This window comes from Tachypleus tridentatus, chromosome 1, assembly GCF_004210375.1.
Source record: "Tachypleus tridentatus isolate NWPU-2018 chromosome 1, ASM421037v1, whole genome shotgun sequence".
NCBI lineage: Eukaryota > Metazoa > Arthropoda > Merostomata > Xiphosura > Limulidae > Tachypleus > Tachypleus tridentatus.
The window spans coordinates 135,382,596-135,404,858 of record NC_134825.1 but is presented as its reverse complement, the minus strand read 5'-3'; the positions used below and the strand labels follow the sequence as shown (position 1 = coordinate 135,404,858).

The window sequence follows — 22,263 nt, the reverse complement described above, 5'->3', positions numbered from 1 at the left end:
TTGTTCATAATTTATAATAAGAGGTTTAGTCATTTCTCCATTTTCAAGAAATGGTTCTGTCAATTAGAATGAAAAGTTTGTTCAAGGGAAGCCAATGTGTTTAAATATACATAGTTGTAAAGTTTAGTTGTTACTGCAGATTCAGGTCTTTTGGCTAGTAGATTAAAAAAACGATGAGATTGGGATGTCGCTTTCTACTATTGTTTTTCTTTAGTGTTGTCATGATTTCTTTGTCATTATTAGCACTTGTAATGAAAGTCTCAGATTTGTCGGTTTGTTCTTAGTATATACTTCTCCATTCCTTTACAAGTCTGAAATCACATTCTTCCTCTTCTTTATATGAGATGCCTGACCTGATATTCATTATTCAAGTGTAGAAACTAGAAAACATTTCACGGAAGATATTTACAAATACTTGGCCTCGTTGCATTAGTCTTAGATGTTTATTTTTCTTTGCAAATATCATTATTAATTCACTTGTAATAGAAGCAAGCAAGCCAACCAACCTTTTCTGTGATGTCTGATTCACTTTTAATAGCCACATCCTTGGATTATAGGGTTCACTAAGAGAAAATAAATTAGGAATACCACTAAAATCCATGGTTTCAGCATATGGCAGTGTCACTGGAAGTCAATCTTGGCTTATGCATACAATTTAAGTGCCACTACTAAATTATGTTTCAGCACACTTGAATAATACTCAAGACCTGCTGTCATAAATCAAGAATTTATCTTCCACAGTGATAAACACAATATTCTACAATGAGCTTTGTAGCTCTTTACTTATCTATACAGATAGAAGATAGTGTCAATGTATTGTTTGAATTCATATTTAATCACAATTCACAGTTGTTCACACAAATAATAAACACTATCAGGAAAATCTCATGTTTTCATCCTTCATCATGGATATTTTCGGTTTGACAGAAAGCTATATCCCAAACTAAATGGTGTCACAATGGGTATTATGATAATGGTTATTCATGTACAATTTTGAAACAGCACTCAAGCAACATCAAGATATCAACACCAGCCCAGATATCTAGATTAGATATACCAATAATACATTTGGCCAATGGAAACAAAGCTTTTATCTTTAGTCAAATTCTTAGACTTTGTAAATTCTGCAGACTAATATCAAATTCACCTGGTGTTATTCAAATGATGAGAGGAGTATAGATTTTTCTTTTTATGTTACTTTAAGTATTAATAATGACAATAATATATAATTACATTTTTCTTAATTTAAACTCTCATCATTCCAGAGCTTCCAGGAAAGATGCAATAACTGGAGAACTAAAAATAATTTATTACGACTATAGGAAAGTAACAATACATGTTCATTCCATTTGAGCAGCATCTGCCTTTTTAGAACTTTTCAGAGACCAGGAAATGCAAAAAATAGTAACAAGCCTCCAACATGAAAATACAAATTAAGCAGGATGAAGAAAAACAATTTTTGAAATATAACAAGAAGATTAGTTTTATCATACCTTTAGCTAACAAAATTATCACCACCAAAATAAAACCTCTAATTACGAAACCCAAACTGTTAGAGTTATGGCTAGATGCAACCTTTAAAAGCCAATTTTCAAAATCTCATTACATTACCCTACAACATAAAAAGGCCAAATGTCTTACAAAAACATCTTTTGCAATCTGAAGGTGGATGTGTTGTTTCCAATGTTGATAAACTTGCATGTAACATCCACCATTATACGTACATTGGTGAAACAAGAAGCACCTTACACACAAGGATAGGAAAATGTATTTCTTTTTATATACAAGTACAAAAAAAAGTGCTGGTGCATATTATTTTTTTAAAACTAATCATGGACAAATAATACATAATATAAAACCATTATTTTACAAACACATCCTTACCAAGTACAATGAAAAAATTTAAAGAAGCTCTCCTCATATAGGAATTGTGAACACAGATAAACAGAGACAAAGGATGTTATATGTTTTCATCTTTTGTTATTTCAATTTTTAACTTGGATAGAACTTTATTACAGGTAATTATTATTTTAACAATAAGCTTTATTATTTAACATGTCAAATGAACAGTACAGAGTTGCACATTACAGATTTGAGCACAATTTATTATTTAACCCCAACATGGGCTCTTTGTATTCTTAGTCTTAACAGCATTGGTACTACAAACTTACTATAGTATATACAGGAAGTGGACAAAAAAGTGTCCCCCCTTGAAAATGTTAATTTATTACATCTTCTGTAACAGAAAAGTGTGTACATGTTTTTAGAATGCATTCAATTAGATCTGTTCAAATACAATCTCAAATCCTAATTTTAACACTAGATTTTGTAAATTCCAAAGCTTTTAATGATTTTAATTACATTTTCTCATAAAAAGTGTTGTGCACCTGGTGTGGTTTCTTAAATAATATTCCAATTAGCCTACAAAATGATCAAACAAGTTTCTCTGGACTAATTGAACATAAAATAAAATAAACCAGTTTCACAAGTTATTATTTAGTTGTCATTCCTTTGGATTTCAGTATTGCTTCACATCGACATTGCGTGGTGTCAGTGAGTTTGTGCAGATATTTCTGAGTAACTGACTGCTATCTTTCTTTAGGTACTTGAAGTTTATCTTTCACATTTGGCTTGCAATATTTTATTAATTAGTATAATTCAGCCCATAAATTTTTAATTGGATTGATATCAGGTGATTGAGCTGACCATTCCATAACATCAATTCTCTTATTTCTAATATAACTTTTAATGACTTCATAATATACACTAAATAAGTTAATAATAACAATAATACATAATAGACTAATTCTAGTACAACTGAAAAAGACCTACTGACTTGGACCTACATTCCATAAATAACTTAAATGATATTTACCAAGTTTGTATCTATTTCTCTAACAATTTAAATATGAATTAATAATGAGTAAAGCATTCACAAATTCTAATAACTTCTACAAGGTAACAATCAGTTTACCAGGAGAATTGACAAAATATGAACTACATATTTAAAACTGTCTACTTCAGTACTTTATGAATATGAAATATATACAATTAATAAAAAACATTGCCATATACAACAGTTCAAATACCCAAGGTTCATAAAATATGCCTGGAACTCAAATTTTCTTGATTTTTAAGTCTCATGGGTTTTCAGTTTTATCAAACTAAGTAATTAATAAATACATAGAACACCTTTTGTTTATACATTACATACAATTAGAAAATACTGTGCTACGATACAAACGAGTTGAACAGAAAATTGGTAATTATGAAACTAACTGCTTAATGCAAAATTCTGTATATCAATATGATGTTAACAGTACAGTCTTGTGATGATTTTATTGTCTTGAAATTTTTACGTGCTCAACAGTAATTCCTATACACTGGATCTGAAAATATATCCATTTATCTCCATCACGTAGAGTTTTCACAAAACATCATTTCACACAAATGAATCATTTCCAGTGAAGTTTTGTTATGCTTGAAATATTAACAGCTGGCTATAGATTTTTCTAGATCAACTGCAAAGTGGGAGTCTTATTGAATGTTCTAGAACACATAAGAAACAAGCAATTTGTATATAAATGGTTAATACATGATGTATCATTTATGGATAATATTTGTGTGCACACTTTGATATTATGTTTCTTTTCAATATTATTCATTCATCACTTGACAAGATGTCATGTAAATGACCCAAATATTACATTTGTGGTAAAGAAACAAAGACAAAACATCACAGAATTAGAGAAAAAAGCCTATTACATGTACTTTGCAATAAAAATTATGGACCAAGACAAATCATAGACACTGCACAGTTTGCATCGAAGAGTTGAGACAATAGACTAAAGATAAGAAAAAGACTGCCTTTAAGAATTATAATAGTCTGGCATGAACTTAAGGAACTATGGAAAGGACTGATATTTTTGTTCACATTACATCCAAAGCTACAACACTCAAAATAAAAAAAATTTCTTATCCAAGCCTTCAACCTGCTATTTATAGACCCAATATGCCTGGTACCTAAATCCATCAGAGACTCTTCATACAGTTGCATCAGATTCTGAATGTGATGTTAACAGAAATGACAATAAGGACTCTTTTCAACCTGAACCATCTGGTAAAACATAATGTTTCACATGTGGTGAACGTAGTTATTTGATGAAAGTTTTGGGCCTTCCATAGGAGTCTTCCGAGGGCTTTGGGTCCAGATTTTGGGCTAAGAACATAATATTACTGGTACAGAAACCATTATAAATAATTTATGGTATACTTTTCACAAAAAAGTTAACATTTATTGTATCAGTATTGCTGAATTAATACCAATGCTATAAGATTCTTCCAGTCTAAAAGGTGTTCTTTTTCACAATGTTAACACAAATGCATCTGTTCCTATTGCTTATTCAGTTCACTTGAAGAAAAAAAAAGAAATCTCATACTTCTCAATAAAGTCAGATACAAAGAACATTGTTGACTCCTTTGTAGATACTTTAAAAAGTCCTTTTGTATGTCACTGGATCAACAATCTGTTTATACAAGGTTTCCATATTTTTTGTGCAAGTGAGAGGGCACAGCATTAAATCAGCACTGGATAAGAAAGCAATGGCTATACAGAGCCAGACTGATAACATGATCAACCGATATTATATGTGAAAGTTTGGTTGACATAAAGAAAGTCTTATAATCTCCAAATCATATAAAACTGAGCTTGATGAAGCAGTTTGTAAAGGCCTCAGACAATGATGGTAATTGTTTCAAGTATCTTTGTGGGCAATCCTCAGCTCTTTCAGGAGCAAACCTTAACCCTTTTGCAACAGGCTCAGTATGACAAACACAAGTTTGTCTACACATATGCACATGTTAAGTATTTGTGTAATTGCACTGTAACTTTTGATAACATGTATCATCACAAAAATTTGGAAAACTTTTAGTAAATATTACAAGAATTTTGTATTAAAAAAATCTGATTTCATGTTATGATTAAAACACTTTTCTTTGTCCCAAAAATCTCATAAACATCTTGTGAAACATCCTGTATACATTTCAAATGTTTATTTTGAGCATATCTTTATATATACTATTATTTTCTATGCTCTAATTACATAAGGTCTGTAACTTGACCAGACTCATATCCATCATAAAAAATTAGGAAGTACATAGAAATTTTTTTTTTCATGCTAGAATGACTACATAAAGTACTTAGATTAAACATGTATTTTTGTATTAAGTCTCATACACTACATATGAACATATTATTATACTGACCTTCCAGTCATGCCTACCTAACATTACATAACATGCATTAATGCAGTGTACATGCACTCAGGTCAGTATCCAGTAATATAAAACTGACCTTTAATCTCCCCTGTCTTTGATGTGTTTCAGTGTACTAGTATTTTGTAATATAAAAAGTCACATTTCAATTATTATATGATTATTACTATTTAAAAATAATTTTTGAAGCTTATTTTTCTTAAAATATAGAACAATAAATAAAGAAGTAAAGATGGACATAGGTTGCTAAACCTTTTAAAATATCACATGTGGAAGATATATATAAAAAATTTTTTTTAGGTCATGCATCCACACACACACACATACACACACACACACTTCAGTGGTCAAAAATAACTACACTGATACCATAGAATTCCACTATAAATTATAAAGCAATAAGCTTAGTAACTAATATTTAGAAAAATATGAAACTTCAAGCAAACTAAAGACATCTCTTTGAAATCTTGAACTGAAAGAATGTTGTAGCATTTTCAAAGATCAGAATGGCAGAGAAAACTACTCTGCAGCTATTTTAAGTTTTTGATTGGTTATTCACATGTCATATATGTATTTAAGTGTATATAAGAGAACATTCCAAAAGATGGAAAGATTTGAACACGACCACCATGCGTATTATTCAGTACATTAGAGATATTTCAGCAAAATAAAAAGAGGTTTTGATTTTATATTCTAGCTTGACAATATTAGTAATTTCAGCTCCAAATTTGTACAAAACTATAGACTTAGTATTTTGACATCACAAACATCTAGTTTTAGATAGTGCTGCATTCAACATACCATGTGTCTCACTAAAATCTATATTTAAATGTATTCTTTTAATATTTACTTTTAAACTAAGAAATTAACTCATATATAATATTAAAGTTATAATTATGATATACAGTTTGATTCCAAATGTAATGAAAACTTTATAAAATAATAGCTCAATAAAATTTTGTATGCAAGTCAACAAATGCAATGACATGGCCTTTGAACCCCGACCAATTGCAAAAGGATTAAGAAAAGAACTTTATTAAGCCTCACATTGGCACACTGACTTCAGATGGAAGTTTTTTGCACCATTTTCTGTAAACTCTAGAGACTGTTGTGGGTGAATATCCCAGTAGGTCAGCAGTTTGATATGCTGAAACCACCACATTTGGCACCAATAATCATTCCATGGTCAAAGTCACTTAGATCACTCATCTTCCCCATTCTGATGTTTTGCTGAACAACAACTGAACCTCTTAACCATGTCTATGTGCTTTATGTACTGAGTTGCAGCCACATGATTTGGTGTTTGACTACTTGCATTATGAGGTGTACCTAATAAAGTGGCTATTCAGTGTAAAATTATGCACAGTCAGTTTGGAGCTCAATGTTGAATAACACAAATATAAAAATTAATTCAAGTCAATCATATGATAATGGTGAAATATGCTGGCTTCTTTGGCTACATTTTTTTTGCAGAAATTATGAAAAGACTGAATTAAGAATTAAGAAAAAGAATGAGAAATAATTAAAAAAAAGGATGAAAGAATACTGGAACAGAGCAAGACATTAAAATTTCCAAAGGAAATACAAGTATCGCATTGACAATCCACATAATAAGTTGAAAAGAATACATCTTCCACATCAGGTCATGATCAACATTATGAAAACTTCACAAAAAAAATCACAATCAGATGAAAGATGCAACTATTTTTGTACTTCAAAACTTGTATACTGATTTCAGTGCCTTTACCAGTAAAAATGGTAGTTATAACAGCTCAATTCATAGAAAAATTATCAAAAACTAGTCTGAAATAGTGCAGATAAAATTTCTAAGTGGTACAATGACTTGAGAAAAAGCAAGAAAAAGTAGCTACATTAACTCAAGTCTTAGAAAGAGATTCATCTAAATCTATGAAAAAAAAATTAAAGTCACGAATCAATGAGAAGTTGGAAAAATACAGTTATGCAAAAAAAATACAAAATTATATACCTTCTCTCATGTAATGAAACATCAACGTTACTGTAAATTCTTCTCTTTTTGTTTTGTTTCAATGAATATATTCCATTTGACTTTATTCCACACTCTACACCGGTCTATAGAATAAATTCTAAATGTATCTATAACCTGTCACACAAGTCTAGCAGTGTAAATAGTAAGTTGCTCATAAAAAAATGGTAGAAATAAACTGAGTAAAATAAATATAACCTTTTTCTGAAGCTTAATCATTTTTTTAATAAAAAAGTTTTACAACACAAATGGTAAATGTGAAAGAATAAAACAGTAGGGTGTGTCAGTAGGCTAGTATGGGTTTTAACACTTTTACTAAAAAAGCAGAGAACAATGTTTCGACCTTTCTAGGTCATCTTAAGGTTAACAAAGAGAGTTAGCAACTAACCATTGCAAAAAGACTTGCATCATCAGAATAATTTACTATTGTGGACCATACATTATTTCCTATACTAATAAAACAGCCTGTGTCAATTATGTGTCATTTAGTCAGTGCCATGGCTTGAAGAGGAAATTACCAAGAAACCTTGAACACATATTAAGGGAATTTTGAACATGTGTATCTAGGCGTTATTTTCTCCGATCAATTTTGGTAAATAATTTTGTCCTATAGCTATAAAAAGATCACAGCACATCCTGCTACCTGAAGCTGAGTACAACAAATTGTTAGGGGATAAATGTTTAATAACGATAAGTTTTGTAACAATAGGTTTCTTTACAAAATAGAAAATATGTATAAAAGTACTAGAATTGATATCATTGGTAGAAATTACTGTAATTAAATGTTTGTTAATCTGCATTTCTGATTTTGAAATTGATAAAAACTATATCTACATGGTTCACATAGGCCATATCATTGCATCCAAAATTAGAAACAAAATGGTAGTTGAATATATACAAATAAGTTTAGAATCCAATTGAAAATTATAATTTAAGTTTTCATATTATACATTAGTTTTGTTTGTTTTTATATTTCAAAAGGTAAATACTAATACAACACACCTAAATATCATATTTTGTGTGTCACATGGTATGTTGAATGCAATATTGGTTCAAATACAAAATCTACAGTTTCTAATGAATTAGGAACTCAAATTACTAATACTGATTATTCTATTTACTGAAATATTGCTCTCAGTGGTCACTCACCTCTTCCCATTTTTGGAAAAGTTTTCTTAGATACACTTACTTCCATGACATGTAAATAACCAAATGAAAGCTAGAATATCTCCCTGGTGGTTTTAACAGCCATTTTGAAATCTCATAACACGAACTCATTCTTTCAAATCAAAATTTCAAGAAGATAGGTTGCCTCTGCAGTCTGTTTGAATTTTATATATATATAAATATATATATATACACCCAAATACAGCTTACTTACTAAACTTGATAAATTATAGTGGAATTAGATGGTATCAATACAGTAATTTATGATATTTTGGTTATTTCAAATGTATGAATTTAAAATCTAAAAATATTATTTCTTTCCATATCCTTCATGTGCAAAGTTTTGAAAGACATAAAATACTACAGCAAGCAGCAAAGTAAACAAAGTTATTATAACTAGAAGATATTATCACTTCCTATATTTATTTACTGTTCTATATTTTAAGAAAAATAAGCTTACAAACTTGTTTGCAAATAGTAATAATGTATATACATATATAACATATTATAACTGAAACATAACTATCTCACAAAACAGGTCACTTTTATACTCTTCATAACACGAATGGATATGTCACATTGCAAATTCTGTAATGCTAGACCTACATGGCTGAAAAGGTCAATATAATGAAAATAATAAATATACATAAATTCATAATATTAAAAGATTTAAGCAATCTAAAATAAATATTTGTGTTTTCATGTAATATGTAGTGACAAGAATGAAGAAGAAACTTAACTTTTATTTAAAGTCAGTTCATCAATATAACCAACCTTGCAACAAACAAAAAATTAGGACATAAGTTGTGCTTTGTTTCTCCCCATTCTAGACTAACTACATATGACACAAATTAAAGCTTTTTAAATTTATTTAAGTTTTAAGATTACACAAATGATATCCGAGATTTTTGAAATAAAGAATACCTTTTTAATCATAAAATCAACTTTACACTCAGACTACTAATGAAACAGACTTCATATATTTACTAACAAATATTTAATAACAAATACTATTTTAAAAATAGTTTTTCTGTATAAATTACTTGTCATGTTTACTAAAGGTCTACAGAAATGTGACACAATACATTGTGCATTAAAATTTATATTTATACATACTTAACATGTACAAAATTATATATAAAACATATATTTTACACTAGTACTGTTGTGAAAAGATTTAAATAAAAGTTGTTACCACAGTGAAGCTGCAAGTTTCACCAGAAAGTTAGAGAAGAAATGTCTATTCAGGAAGAGTATTACAAAAGTTAATCATTTTTCCATCATGCTCAACTAGCCCCAAATTAAATGTTATTTTAAAACTTATAATGCAGGTAATCTAACATGTATAATGAAACACAAACTTTTATCCAAGTCAAAATACTTTTATTTGCATGCTTTTGGCCCTCTTATTGGGACCTTAATCAGGCAATAATGTACAGATTGGTAAAAATTAGTTAATTGTGGAACTCAGCTTTGGAATACAAAGGCTACAGCCATAACAATGACATCTGATACTAAAGTTATTAAATACACAGAATTTTGATGAATACAGAATATAAATAAATTGCTTCAATATAAAAAAAAACATGAGGAAAATACAGTTATTAGGTATAATGTAGAGAAAAATAAAGGATTTTTTATATTTCAAATAATGCATTGTAAAACAAAAGTTTAATTTTATATCAAAATTACATGGATACTGTGTAGATACTTTTAACTGCCTATCTATCAATACAGTGTATTTATATTTTAAAAAATATGGCAGTTTTTCAGATAAGTCTTTCACATACAAAGTCATATTTTTCAGTGAAGTACTTTTAATAAACTAAAGATTTGGTCATGAACATAAAGGATTTGTTTTGAATACTCTGTATGCAAAATCACCCATACTGGACTATACATTTCTTGGGACTCAGCACATGAAACAAAACAAAAACTCAACATACTAAGAAACCAAATAAACACAGCCATAAAACTATGCTCACCAGATAGAATTAACGATGAATTAGACAAAATAAAACAATACTTCATCAACGTCAATAAGTTTCCTCCACAAACCGTAGAAAACATTATACGCACACACCTAGACAGAAAGCAAAATCAACCAACAAAAGTAAATATATCTCACAAATCAAAAAATCACGAAACCATATACTGCTGCATACCATATATTCCCGACATCAGCAGAAAAATAACCAACATTTGGCAAAAACTTGTAACAAAATATGACATTCCAGTTAATACCAAATTTATTCAAAAACCAGGCACAAAACTAAGGTCTATACTATGTAAAAACTACACTGACAAACACCACACCAACATTATTTATAAAATACAATGTGATAACTGCCAGGACTTCTATATTGGAGAAACAAGAAAAATGGAAACCAGATTCAAAGAACATAAAAAGTCACCTTCCCACGTTTTCGAACACTGCAAATAAAATAAAAACAACATAACCATAGAAAACATTCAAATACTAAATAAAGAAACAAACGTAAACAAACGCAAAATTAAAAAGGCCTTACATGTACAACAACTCAAGCCCAAAATAAACTAATACATAAGAACACCTTCATACCAATATTAATAAATATAATCAAACATCTAAGCACGCCCTCTACATTCCTACACTCAATTACACAACCCCCTTCAAACATGTGGCCAGCTATCGGTCAGTTACCTCTTTCTTTCTTTGTGAACCTGACAATGACCGAAAAATGTCAAAACGTTGTTTGCTCCTCTACATAGAAAAATTTTCTCAACCCATACCAGCCTTTTTTACATATATACTTAAAAACTAATCTAAGTTACCCCTTTTTTGCTCCTAGAATAACTTAATATTGTAACATGGAACTATATTTATTTATTCTTAGTACCTTTATACTTGTAACAGAATGTCTGTTTATAATTAAGTTTCATTGCCCTTTGAACCATGTCTTAACTACTATCCTTGCCATTATAAAAAAGTTATAAAATCACTTGGAAAACATACAATTCACATTACGTCATTAAATTAATACAAATGTTTCACATGAATAATGTATGTTATTATAGATTATTTTACCTCATATAAACAAAGTCCCCATTTTTACATTTTACTTACTTTTATAATAAATAAAGGATAAACAAAAATACAAGAAATAAAGTACTTACCCAAATTTTTTTTCTTGTTGTTGATGATACTTAGCCAAACATTTTAAAATACTAATGGGAGTAATGCAGTAAATTTATGCACAATTAAATAATGCACCATAGAACATATACAAATAACATGCGAAAAGTAAACAACTTCCCCAATTCTCAATTTTTCTGGCTTTTTAACTATACAGTGAGAGTCATTACAAAATCATCAAGCTAGTTATTAGCTTTCTCACAGGAACAAAGCTTGCATTCCAAGTGAAATTGATGCTTATCTGTTCAGAACACAATATTACACAAAACACTGATAGATGAAAAACCTGACTTTCTATCAGTTACAAGTAATATATATTTACATGTAAGAGAGAACTATTAACAAATCCTGATAGAGAAGATATGACAGGTGAGTGTGGCAGGAGTGGTATTTTCTACTGAATAGCTCTGTTATCAAAGAAAATTGAAGGCTATAAAAAAATAAATCTAGATTTTTCTAAGCAATGATGATTTTACAATGAGTAACTTACATTTAATTCCATACATTTTCAATGGGTAATGTACAAAATAAAGATGTCTACAGAAAATGTGTCATGTAGGGCAATTTAGAATTTAAGTACTGCTTTGTAGAATTCAGAAATTGAAATTTATATACTATTCAAACGTGAATTAATAGCAAAGATATTATGCTATAATAATTGAGATAGCAAAAAAAAAAAAAAAAAATCTTGAAAGCAAAACACTAAAACTTTGTGCCACACACAGTAAAGAATACCCAAGGCAAGGAAGATAAATGCCAGATGATTTCTCATAGAAGAATACTTCAATAACTTTCAAATGGATATAATAAAGAGTATTTAATACATTATATCTAGACAATTTTGAATAAACAACTTAGCAATCACTGACAATCATGACCAATACAATGTTGTAATGGAACAGCAAGTGTCAGAATGACATTTTGAAATTGTATGGGTTTTTAGGTACTAGGATGTCATCAAAAATTTACTGATTTTTAGAAAGATACTTAACAGCCACTTCTAAGCAAACAGCCATACAATCAGATTTTTAAAATGTGTTCAGGTTTAAATTTTAGAACATAGATCAACTTGGAGTACCCAAGACCTTTAAAAAAAACTGCAACCAATCACACCTTGCCATGCCAACAGTGTTCAATGTTAAAACTTTGTAAAATGGACAGCAAATTCCTGTTGTGGAGACAAGTGTAGAGGACGATGTTTTGAAAGTCTTCCGCCTTTCACCTTCAAGAAGAAAGGCATAAGACTTTACAAACGCCGTCCTCTACACTTGTGTCTCCACAACAGGTAGTTGCTGTCCATTCTACAAAGTTTCATCATAAATACTCTGCCTAAACAATTTATCAAAGAGTGTTCAAAGTCTTGTTCTATGTCAGAATCAATAAACAAAGGTCAATAGCAAAAGTAATTCTCATGCTCCAGGCAACAGTATACAACATAATAAAGAAGAAAACCCATCTGAAAATAAGACCAACAGGATGTGGATTTACCAAGAAAAGCCTTACATCAAACCTCCCAATCAACTAACATTAACTCAAGCAGCAAAAGAAAACAAGGAATAATGTTGTTCCATAAGAAGACAAACTTATAAAGCTGTCAAGTGCAGTGCCAATAGATTTCTGTGCAATCTGGCAGTTTATACAAATACTAAGAAACAATACACAGATGAGAGCCTTATGACAGAGCATTTTGCAATAGAAACTATACTACAGGGCAACAGTGAAAATACATGATCATCATACAAACCATGAACAGTTGTGAAAGTGTAGACTATAAAAAATGTATTAACCTTCGTGAAAAACAAAAAGTTATTCACAAAATTTCAAAACTATTATCCTCAATTACATACAATCTCAAATTTCCAAAGACAACTACTTTATGCACTATACTATTTGATTTTAGATTATGTAGCACTAAAAAGTTTACCACCACCCTTTCTGACAACGAATAGCTAACCTGTTTAAATCTGACTGAAGAAATAAATATAAGCTTAGAAACCAACTTTTTTTAAAATTTAGAAACTTAATAAATAATTACATTCTAATATTACTTAATAAGAGGAATGAATGCTTTTACTTTTTCTTTTATGAAATAAATTATTACACTACATAATACTAAGGTATCAATTTTGTAACATCTCTGCATGCAAAATTGTTAAAGAAAAATAAGTAAAATTATACTGTTGACTATATTTTGAAAGCCACCCTTGAATGTGCACTCAGTGATCTAAACATTCATTAATCTGAAAATAGTTAATTCCTATTCATATTTCTGCTGAACTGCAAAAATAAATGTTTACGCAGAGGATTAAAAAGAGCTTCAGCTGAGGGCTAGTTTTAAGACAGTTGGCTAGAGGGAAAATAAATATAATCTGAAACTAAGGATTAACTATCAGTAACAACACACCCACAAAACAACTGAAAGCACTGAGCTTGTTCAACCATTAGTCATACACCATACCTTCAATTTCATAGCCTTGCACATTAACCACTAGGATATGGCTAGCCAAAAAAACAGGGTAAGAAAAATATAATAAAAATAAAAAATATTTATCAATTAGAACTTACATAATACATCCCATTGCCCAGACATCTGATTCCTTACCATGCCCTTCCATGCTGAGAACTTCAGGAGCAATGTAATTTGGTGTTCCACATACAGTTCTAGAAGTATATAGAAAAACTTAAATAACAAGTGGAATATGAAGATACTTACTCAGGAGCAAGATTTAAAACAGCTCTACAAAATCAAATTAAATATATTATCCTGGATATTCAACCTTTAAAACATTTCCTGTACTTGCTGATCCATTAAGTTATTCTATAAGCAATTTTAAAATGCACCATAATACAAAAGTCATATCACAGTTCAAGGGTTTAATAACAATATTGCTTATAAAATACTAATTTGAGTAAAACCTACAAATAAATAATGGGCAAAAAATAAGATTTATGCAAGTGATTCTTCACCTCATATAAAGTTATTTTATAAAAAACAAAACATGGTTATAAAAAATATACATCAATATACCTTAGCCTAAAAATGCTGGATAACATCACAAACTAAGTTAATTTATACCATTTACTCATTAAACTTTACAATTTGTAATGAAAGGGGAACACCAAAAGCAATTTATAATTTAGGTTCAAAATAGTTCATTTTTAACACCTATATCAGAGCACAAATCCAAATAAAGTGTCAAAGTAAAAGTAATGTAACTCTTTCTTATCTAGAATTTAAGACTATCACTCTGTTCAGTTGCTAATTCAGTAATATTACTCAAATAGCTTTCAATGTATTAAACCACTCTGTTAGGGCATCATTTATTGCACATCATGGGCTTAAGGAGACTTACATTAAAACTTTTATTAAACTACTCTTTAGCTCTTTAGACATACCAATTGGTATACCATAAAATTGTAGCTAATAATCCATATTTTAATAGCATACAAGTTTTACATTTTTACTTTTAAAAGAAAAATATTTTTAAAATCCTGAATTTCCCTCAGAGTGACAAAACATTTTCTCCAATCATCACCCCTCCAATAGGTACAAAAGTTAATGTAAATTACTACTCAGACAATCCATAAATTTTGCATCACAACAAAATGTTGATTTTTCAGAGCTATCAAACAGAGAATTAAACCCCTCTCCACCATATACACCTGTCACACACTCTCTTCCAAGATTTGTTAATAGTTCTCTCTCGCATTTAATTGTATATTACATATATAACCAATAAAAAGCCAAGGCTTCATCTGTCAAATTACGTACTATTTTACTTTGTTTTATGAATGAAGAATTCTCAATTACATTGTTAATATAAGCTCCTTTACCCCAGGATAGATAACGACTAGCTTAGATGAATTTGCAAAGACTTGTCATACAGTTAGAAAAACAGAAAAATTGTGATAGTGGGGGAAACTTTGTTTTTTGCATGTTATTATTCTATGTTCTTTGGTGCATTATTCAATTAAATAATTTTTATTTAGTGTATTACTACCATTGGCATAAAAAAACAACATGGGGTTAATTGTTAATGACTGCCAACAGGTTAAAAATGATGAATCCAACAAGTACTTTATTTTATTTATGTTTATTCTTCATTTATTATCAAAAAATTAACTAAAATCTAAAAATATGTATACCTTTGGGTTAGATTGGATAAAATAATAATATAAAGTGTTTCGTAAGGCACACAAGTGAGCAGCTTTTGGGTAATGTAATTCAATATCATAATGACAGTTCCATATTTCAAGTGATTTACAACTTAATAGTCAGACACATATCAAAGGGCAATGAAATAATAAAATATTAGAATGAATAGACTTATATTGCTATGAGTCTAAAGTTATTTAGGATAAATGAATGTAGTTTCATGTCACAATTTAATGCCATTTTATAAAGAAAAAAGGGAAGAAATTTATTTTTATTTTGTTTTAGTGGCTAAAAATCTGTGACATTGACTAATATTGCATAGAATTAGAGGAGACAAATAGAAAAAATTTACAGAAAACATTAAGGAGGTTTCACAGAGTACACAAATAAAATTTGAGATTTTTGAGATGAAGAAAAGCATTTTTAATCTTAAGATAAAAATCAGTTTGTACACAGACTATTCAAAACAAATACTTGATATATCTATGGACAAATATTTTTTTAGTTTGTTTAAAATACTTCACTAAAATTAACTTTTTTTTTCTATGCAAAAAAGCTATCATTATGGCTAATGAAAGACTGTTAGATTTTGTGAAGATACATATACTATATTAAAGATTAGTAGTATCAAATATATAGACTTTAAACAGGTCTAAAGAGGTCATGCATTCAATGAAGTCAACTAAGCTCATGTTGAGAGACTTGATTGGTACCTGAAATTTTCATCCTAGAATTAACTAATTATCTAATTTTTTGCAACTTCTGAAAGTGTCATCTAGTGTGACAGCTGTAACACAAGTCATTTTTAAAGTTCATATTCAAATGAACACTGGAAAACATCAATTTGCAAAAGCTTAGTCATTTAACTTTCATGTGATACTTAATAGTGTTAATAACTACTATGGTGTCTATTAAATAGTTTTAAATAGCAAAGCTATTTTGGAAATAAATTAAACATTTATTTCCAAAATTATAAATTTAGACATTCTTATGAATACTTTTGGAAATTAACCAGATATAATGACACTATCTTCACTTGACTTACATTTTCCTAAAACCTGCTATTTCTATATGGCTAGCTAGTCCAAAGTCTCCAATTTTCACTTCCATGTTTTCACTTAAAAACATGTTTCCCAACTTCAAATCTCTATGGATAACTCCACGACTATGAATGTACTGAACTCCTTCAGCCAACTGATGAATGTAATATCTAACTTCTGGTTCAGTTAACACCTTCCTATTCTTTAAAACATGAACTAGAGACTGAAAAATAAACAAAATATTTTGAGACAGTCTCAGCATAATACATTCGAACATAGCAAGTACAAATAAGCACAATATTAGGAGTTTTAGGAATTAGTATGAAATTAAACAAACAAACCAAAAACAACAAAACTAAGCATATATTTGAAAGTCATAAACCCAATACATTGTTTCAACTGTTGCCAAGAATGGAATCTACACACAAACAAAACAAAAAGATGAAAATCCATAATAATTCATACAAAGAACAGAATAAAAACTTAAAAGATTTTACAATTAAACAGGAAGGTACAGATTTTCTTTAACCCTTTTGCAACAGGTTTGGTATAATATACACTTTTATGCCTTTGCACACATTAAGTACTTACCTTAAACCTTTTGATACAATGTGTACCTTCACATATTTTGGCAGACTTTAAAGATTACATTTTTTGTACACAAAGAAGTCAGATTTTTTTAATGAAATATTTTTACTAAAGATTTATTTGTGAAAATAGAGTTTGTTTAGTTACTAGTCTGAGTATAAAGTGATTTCATGTCGTGATTAAAAACTATTCATTTCAAACATTATTTGTGTAGTCTTTAAGATCTCCGAAATACATTTCAAATGTTTGTTTTCAGTAAAACTTTTATATTCTATGTTATTTTCTATACCCTGAAAATACAGTCTGTTTGGTTACTAGTCTGGGTATAAAGTGATTTCATGTTATGATTAAAAACTATTTTTATCTCAAAAATCTCAAATATTATTATTTGTGTAATCTCTGAAACCTCCTAAATACATTTTAAATATTTGTTTTAGTAAAACTTTTATATTCTGTGTTATTTTCTATAACTTGTATAGGGTGTATAAAAAAAGGGAAACATATGAATTATTTTCTTTTTCATACTAGAATTACTACATATTATTTCCACAAAAACAAGGCTCATAATGTTATACATTTATTTTCTTATTATATTGACCTTTTAGGCATGCCAAACTAACATCACATAACTAGCACAGAAGCAGAGCATGTCCACTCATCTTACCATATCAATAACATAAGACTATTTTAGTGGACTAGTATTTTTTTATTATACAGAAATGTTTAAATTATTATACATTTTATATATTACTATTTAGAAATAAATTACGAAACTTATTTTTTTTAAAATATAGAATAATAAATAAAAAAGTAAAGCAAACAATTATCACTTCTAGCTATGACCTTTCTACTTGTTTGTTGCTGATGAATATAGTTGCCAATCTTTTTAAAATTTTGCATGTGGAGAATATCAGATTTTTAATTTAGTATACACACACACACACACACACACACACAAGTGAATAACTAAAAAAATTATAAATAAATACACTGATACCATTGAATTCCACTATAATTTATTAAGCTTAGTAACTAGGCTGTATTTAAGTCTAAACAGTTATGAAACGTTGAGTGAACTAAATACACGACCTACCTCTCCTTGATACCTTGGATCAAAAGAACATGATAGTCTTTTCACAGATTAAAATGGCTGAGAAAACCACTAGGGAGACATTGAGTTGTCGATTGGTTATTCACATCATATAGTGTAGTAAAAAGTATACAAGAAATTGTTTCTAAAAATGAAAGGTGAACAGGACCACTGTGTTTGATTCAGTACATAAGCCATATTTCAGCAAAATAAAAAGATACGAAGTACTTATTTTATATTCTAGCTAGTCAATACTGATAATTTGAATATATAATTTCTACGAAACTACAGATTTAGTACTTTTCCATCACAAACCAGTGCTGCATTCAAACATGCTAAATGACTCAATGAACTCTATATTTAGGTGAATTATTTTAGAATTTACTTTTAAATTAAGAAAATAACTCGTATGATATAAAAGTATGAATTATAAATCTACAATTTGATTCCACTTATTGACATAAATTAATGAAATAAACAGTAGTTCAATAAAATTTTGAATGCAAGTTAACAAATGTAATGACATTGTCTCCACCCCATGACCTGTTGCAAAAGGGTTAAAGACTGCTTTCTCCAAGTTATGATTAATATAGGCACATTTATTATAAAAGATATCATGGGAAAAAAAAAATCTTATGGACACAAAATTTGAATTCATTTTAACAATTTATAATATAATTATTCTTTCTCCTACACAAAAACTTTATAGTAGTGCACTTTCAAGTACATTATTTATATTTTTTCTTTTTTTAAAAAGAAAAACAACAATATCATGTCCTATTTCTGCTGCATAAGCTATTAGCACGGGTTATTGAAATACCCAAGCTACTTAAACCTATTGATGCTTGAGTACTTTCTTCTAAACCTTAGATCTTTGTGGCCTGATAAAAGGTATTTTATGATAAATTTATGTTTTACATTACAAAATATTTAAGTGTGACTAAAATAATATTGAATTACAATAGTACAGAAGTTCAACAAAAGTTAATGCAGCACATTTCAATAAAAAAATTGACCATCAAGATGAAATCATGGTAAAAACTTGACAACCATCTTTTGTTTCTTTTTATTACCCCAAAACACATTTTGAAATGCATTAAATTTAGTTTTACTCCTACATGTATTTTCCTACTTTATGATTTAGCAATGCATCTTTCTTAAGTAAAACCACTATGCAAACAAGTTTCTTTCACTTATATTAGTAAAAAAAACTAAGTGCTATTTTATTTATCAAACCTACTAGAATAAAAAAAAGTGTTAAAATCAAAGTACCTTTCTTGGACAATTTTCAAGAATGATATAAATGTTATCTTTATCTTCAAAGCAACAGTGGAAACCAACAACATTTTTGTGCTCTAACAATTTGTGAACTTCAACTTCTCTAAGAATCTGAAAATATTTCACCAATGAAGAATTTCCTTTAAATATGTTGAGCTACTTTGATTCTTTCAAAACTTAAACACTTTATGGTAAAACAGCAGCTAAATAACATTACTGAATAAATTATCAATCCAGTGGTTACTCCTTGACAAAACACAACAGGAGTAGAATTTACTACACAGTTTAATTTGTTTCACAATTCATCACTAAAAACAAATTTTCACTACATAGATATCAAATAGTTTTCTTGGAATCATAAACTTCAAAGGAATTTTTAATGGTACAAGCAATACCATTCAATATACATGAAAATAAATATTCTTAAGTGTGATTGAAGCTATGAAAATAAATAATGACCAAATAAAAAATCACTGGACTAAAGAATGATCTTAAAGTATTTAATTCTAATGATATGTAATCACTGGAATTAAAAAAATTACTTTTTGAGAGAAGAATATTAAAACTTTCTGTCAGTTACGACAAAATAGTTACTTTTTTTTCAGTTGAAGGAATTAAATCTAACAGCAAACAAAATAATTTCACTATATTTAATACCATGTCACTATAATACCATGTCACTGTTTTATAATAAATTCTAAATGCTGATATACATGTTTTATATACAGATATTGGAGATATTAATGTTACAATTCATTTTCCAAATTAACATTTGAAATACTGCTTTACAATGTAATCTACAACTTTATTTTATTTTTAAAATGTTCCATATCTTATTCATGTGATGTATAAGAACAATCTTTTATCATGATTTTCCAACTTGTTTCTGCTCTAAGTGTTCTGCAAAGGATTTAAATTTGATTAATTTATCACAACAACATTCCAAACTCAATTCTTCATGTCACATTCTTAGCTTAAATTATTTGTCTAAGCAGTAGAATATTTAATCCACTCTACTGTATAACACAACCACAAACCTTTTCTCTTTGATGAATCTTTGTAAGCCTGGCTTTTGGAATTATCTTACCAGCATAAAGTTTATTTGTAGTCAAATCAGTCATCTTATGAACATGAGCAAACCCTCCCTAAAGAGAAAGACAAAAATATAGAATTCATAACATATGTACTGTAGCAGCTAAAAACTGATTAATTGTAAATATTCAACATTAAGAGCACAGTGGTTTCCTAAGAAAATGGGACAGGAACAACAGGCCTGCAGAACTACAATTCAAAACGTTAATCAATGACTCATTTTCAGCACTAGTTAGCAGTAGAGCAAAGCATCATAGCAAGATCTTTATAAAGTTTCATAAAATAATAAAAATGAATCACTTACTTTAAATATAAAAAAGTCAGAAGATAAAGTACTGAAATTAAATAAAGAAAAACAACTAATAAAAAATCATGTAAAAGAAAACAAGTGATTCCTTTTATGTTGCTCAAACATTTCTCTAATACAATTGAAACTACAGATCAAAAAATGAAACCTCATTGACAACATTACAACTATATATTCCTTGTCACCACTGAGCTTAAAAAACTAAGAAGCCAGCTCATTAACTTTATAATAAAAATAAATTTGTGGTTACCATTAAGTTTAAAAAGAAGTTATCAACAACAGTACTTGGCCTGAAAACAGTAATAAATTTTGATATAAAGATTAAGTTTAGATGCCTAAAATGTTTACTTTTACTCACACAAGTGATAAATTTTATCATTAACCAGCTAAAACAATATTTACTGTTTTACTTGACAACTTAAGAATATTTTTTGCTATCAAGTTTAAAAAAGAAAAACACACAAATGGTTATATATTTTTTACTACTAGTCAGCACAAGTAAAAAATTTGGAACCAGATATCCCCTGTAAATAATAGAGAAACTAGACTGTGTTTGGTTACTAAGAATTAAATACTTGTATTAAATTGATGTTACATATCAATATCTTCAAAGTACAATACACAGTTAAACACAACACACATTTCTTCTCTTTAGATGTGCACATTTATATATTCTTTTAGTACTGAAAATAATAAAAATAAAAAAAACAGATTGACAGATTATTAATACTGAATGATTTCTATATTGAGAGCTTCTTTTTGCCATCTACTGATTACTTTCATTTTCTTTAAATTCTCAGTTAAAATTTTGCTACACTAAATAAATATTTTGAACAGATACTTACCTCTACTCTTGTAATAATAGCTTTTCTTGTTTCGTACTGCCCTCTATATGAATACATTTCTCACTTGCTACCAGTCTAAATACTCCCACTCATACCACGAGTTTAACACAGTACAGCTGCATTGTAGCATGAATATAATCATGAAAAAACCATTCACCAACATAAGTGCAACCCACTGTCCTGTCACAGCTGGTTCCCTCTATAATGTAGAACCCAATCTTCACTACTCAATTAGGCACATAAATA

The 22,263-nt window shown here is 28.8% G+C and overlaps 1 protein-coding gene across 7 annotated transcripts in view; it reads right to left on the bottom strand.

The window, feature by feature from the left end:
* The window catches only part of LOC143224916 (serine/threonine-protein kinase PLK2-like), a 69,746-nt gene that overhangs the window by 28,340 nt on the left and 19,143 nt on the right, over window positions 1-22,263 (bottom strand). For 5 of the 7 annotated variants that reach the window (XM_076453444.1, XM_076453399.1, XM_076453419.1 and 2 more), the window contains 5 exons: window positions 20,811-20,918; window positions 19,768-19,884; window positions 16,823-17,040; window positions 14,187-14,282; window positions 507-563 (listed from right to left, as the gene is read on the bottom strand). In XM_076453444.1, coding sequence (XP_076309559.1) covers window positions 507-563; window positions 14,187-14,282; window positions 16,823-17,040; window positions 19,768-19,884; window positions 20,811-20,894 — 572 coding nt within the window. In that variant the 5' untranslated portion in view covers window positions 20,895-20,918. The remainder of the gene's footprint in view (window positions 1-506; window positions 564-14,186; window positions 14,283-16,822; window positions 17,041-19,767; window positions 19,885-20,810; window positions 20,919-22,263) is intronic. The other 2 variants (XM_076453433.1, XM_076453426.1) reach the window with 1 other exon arrangement.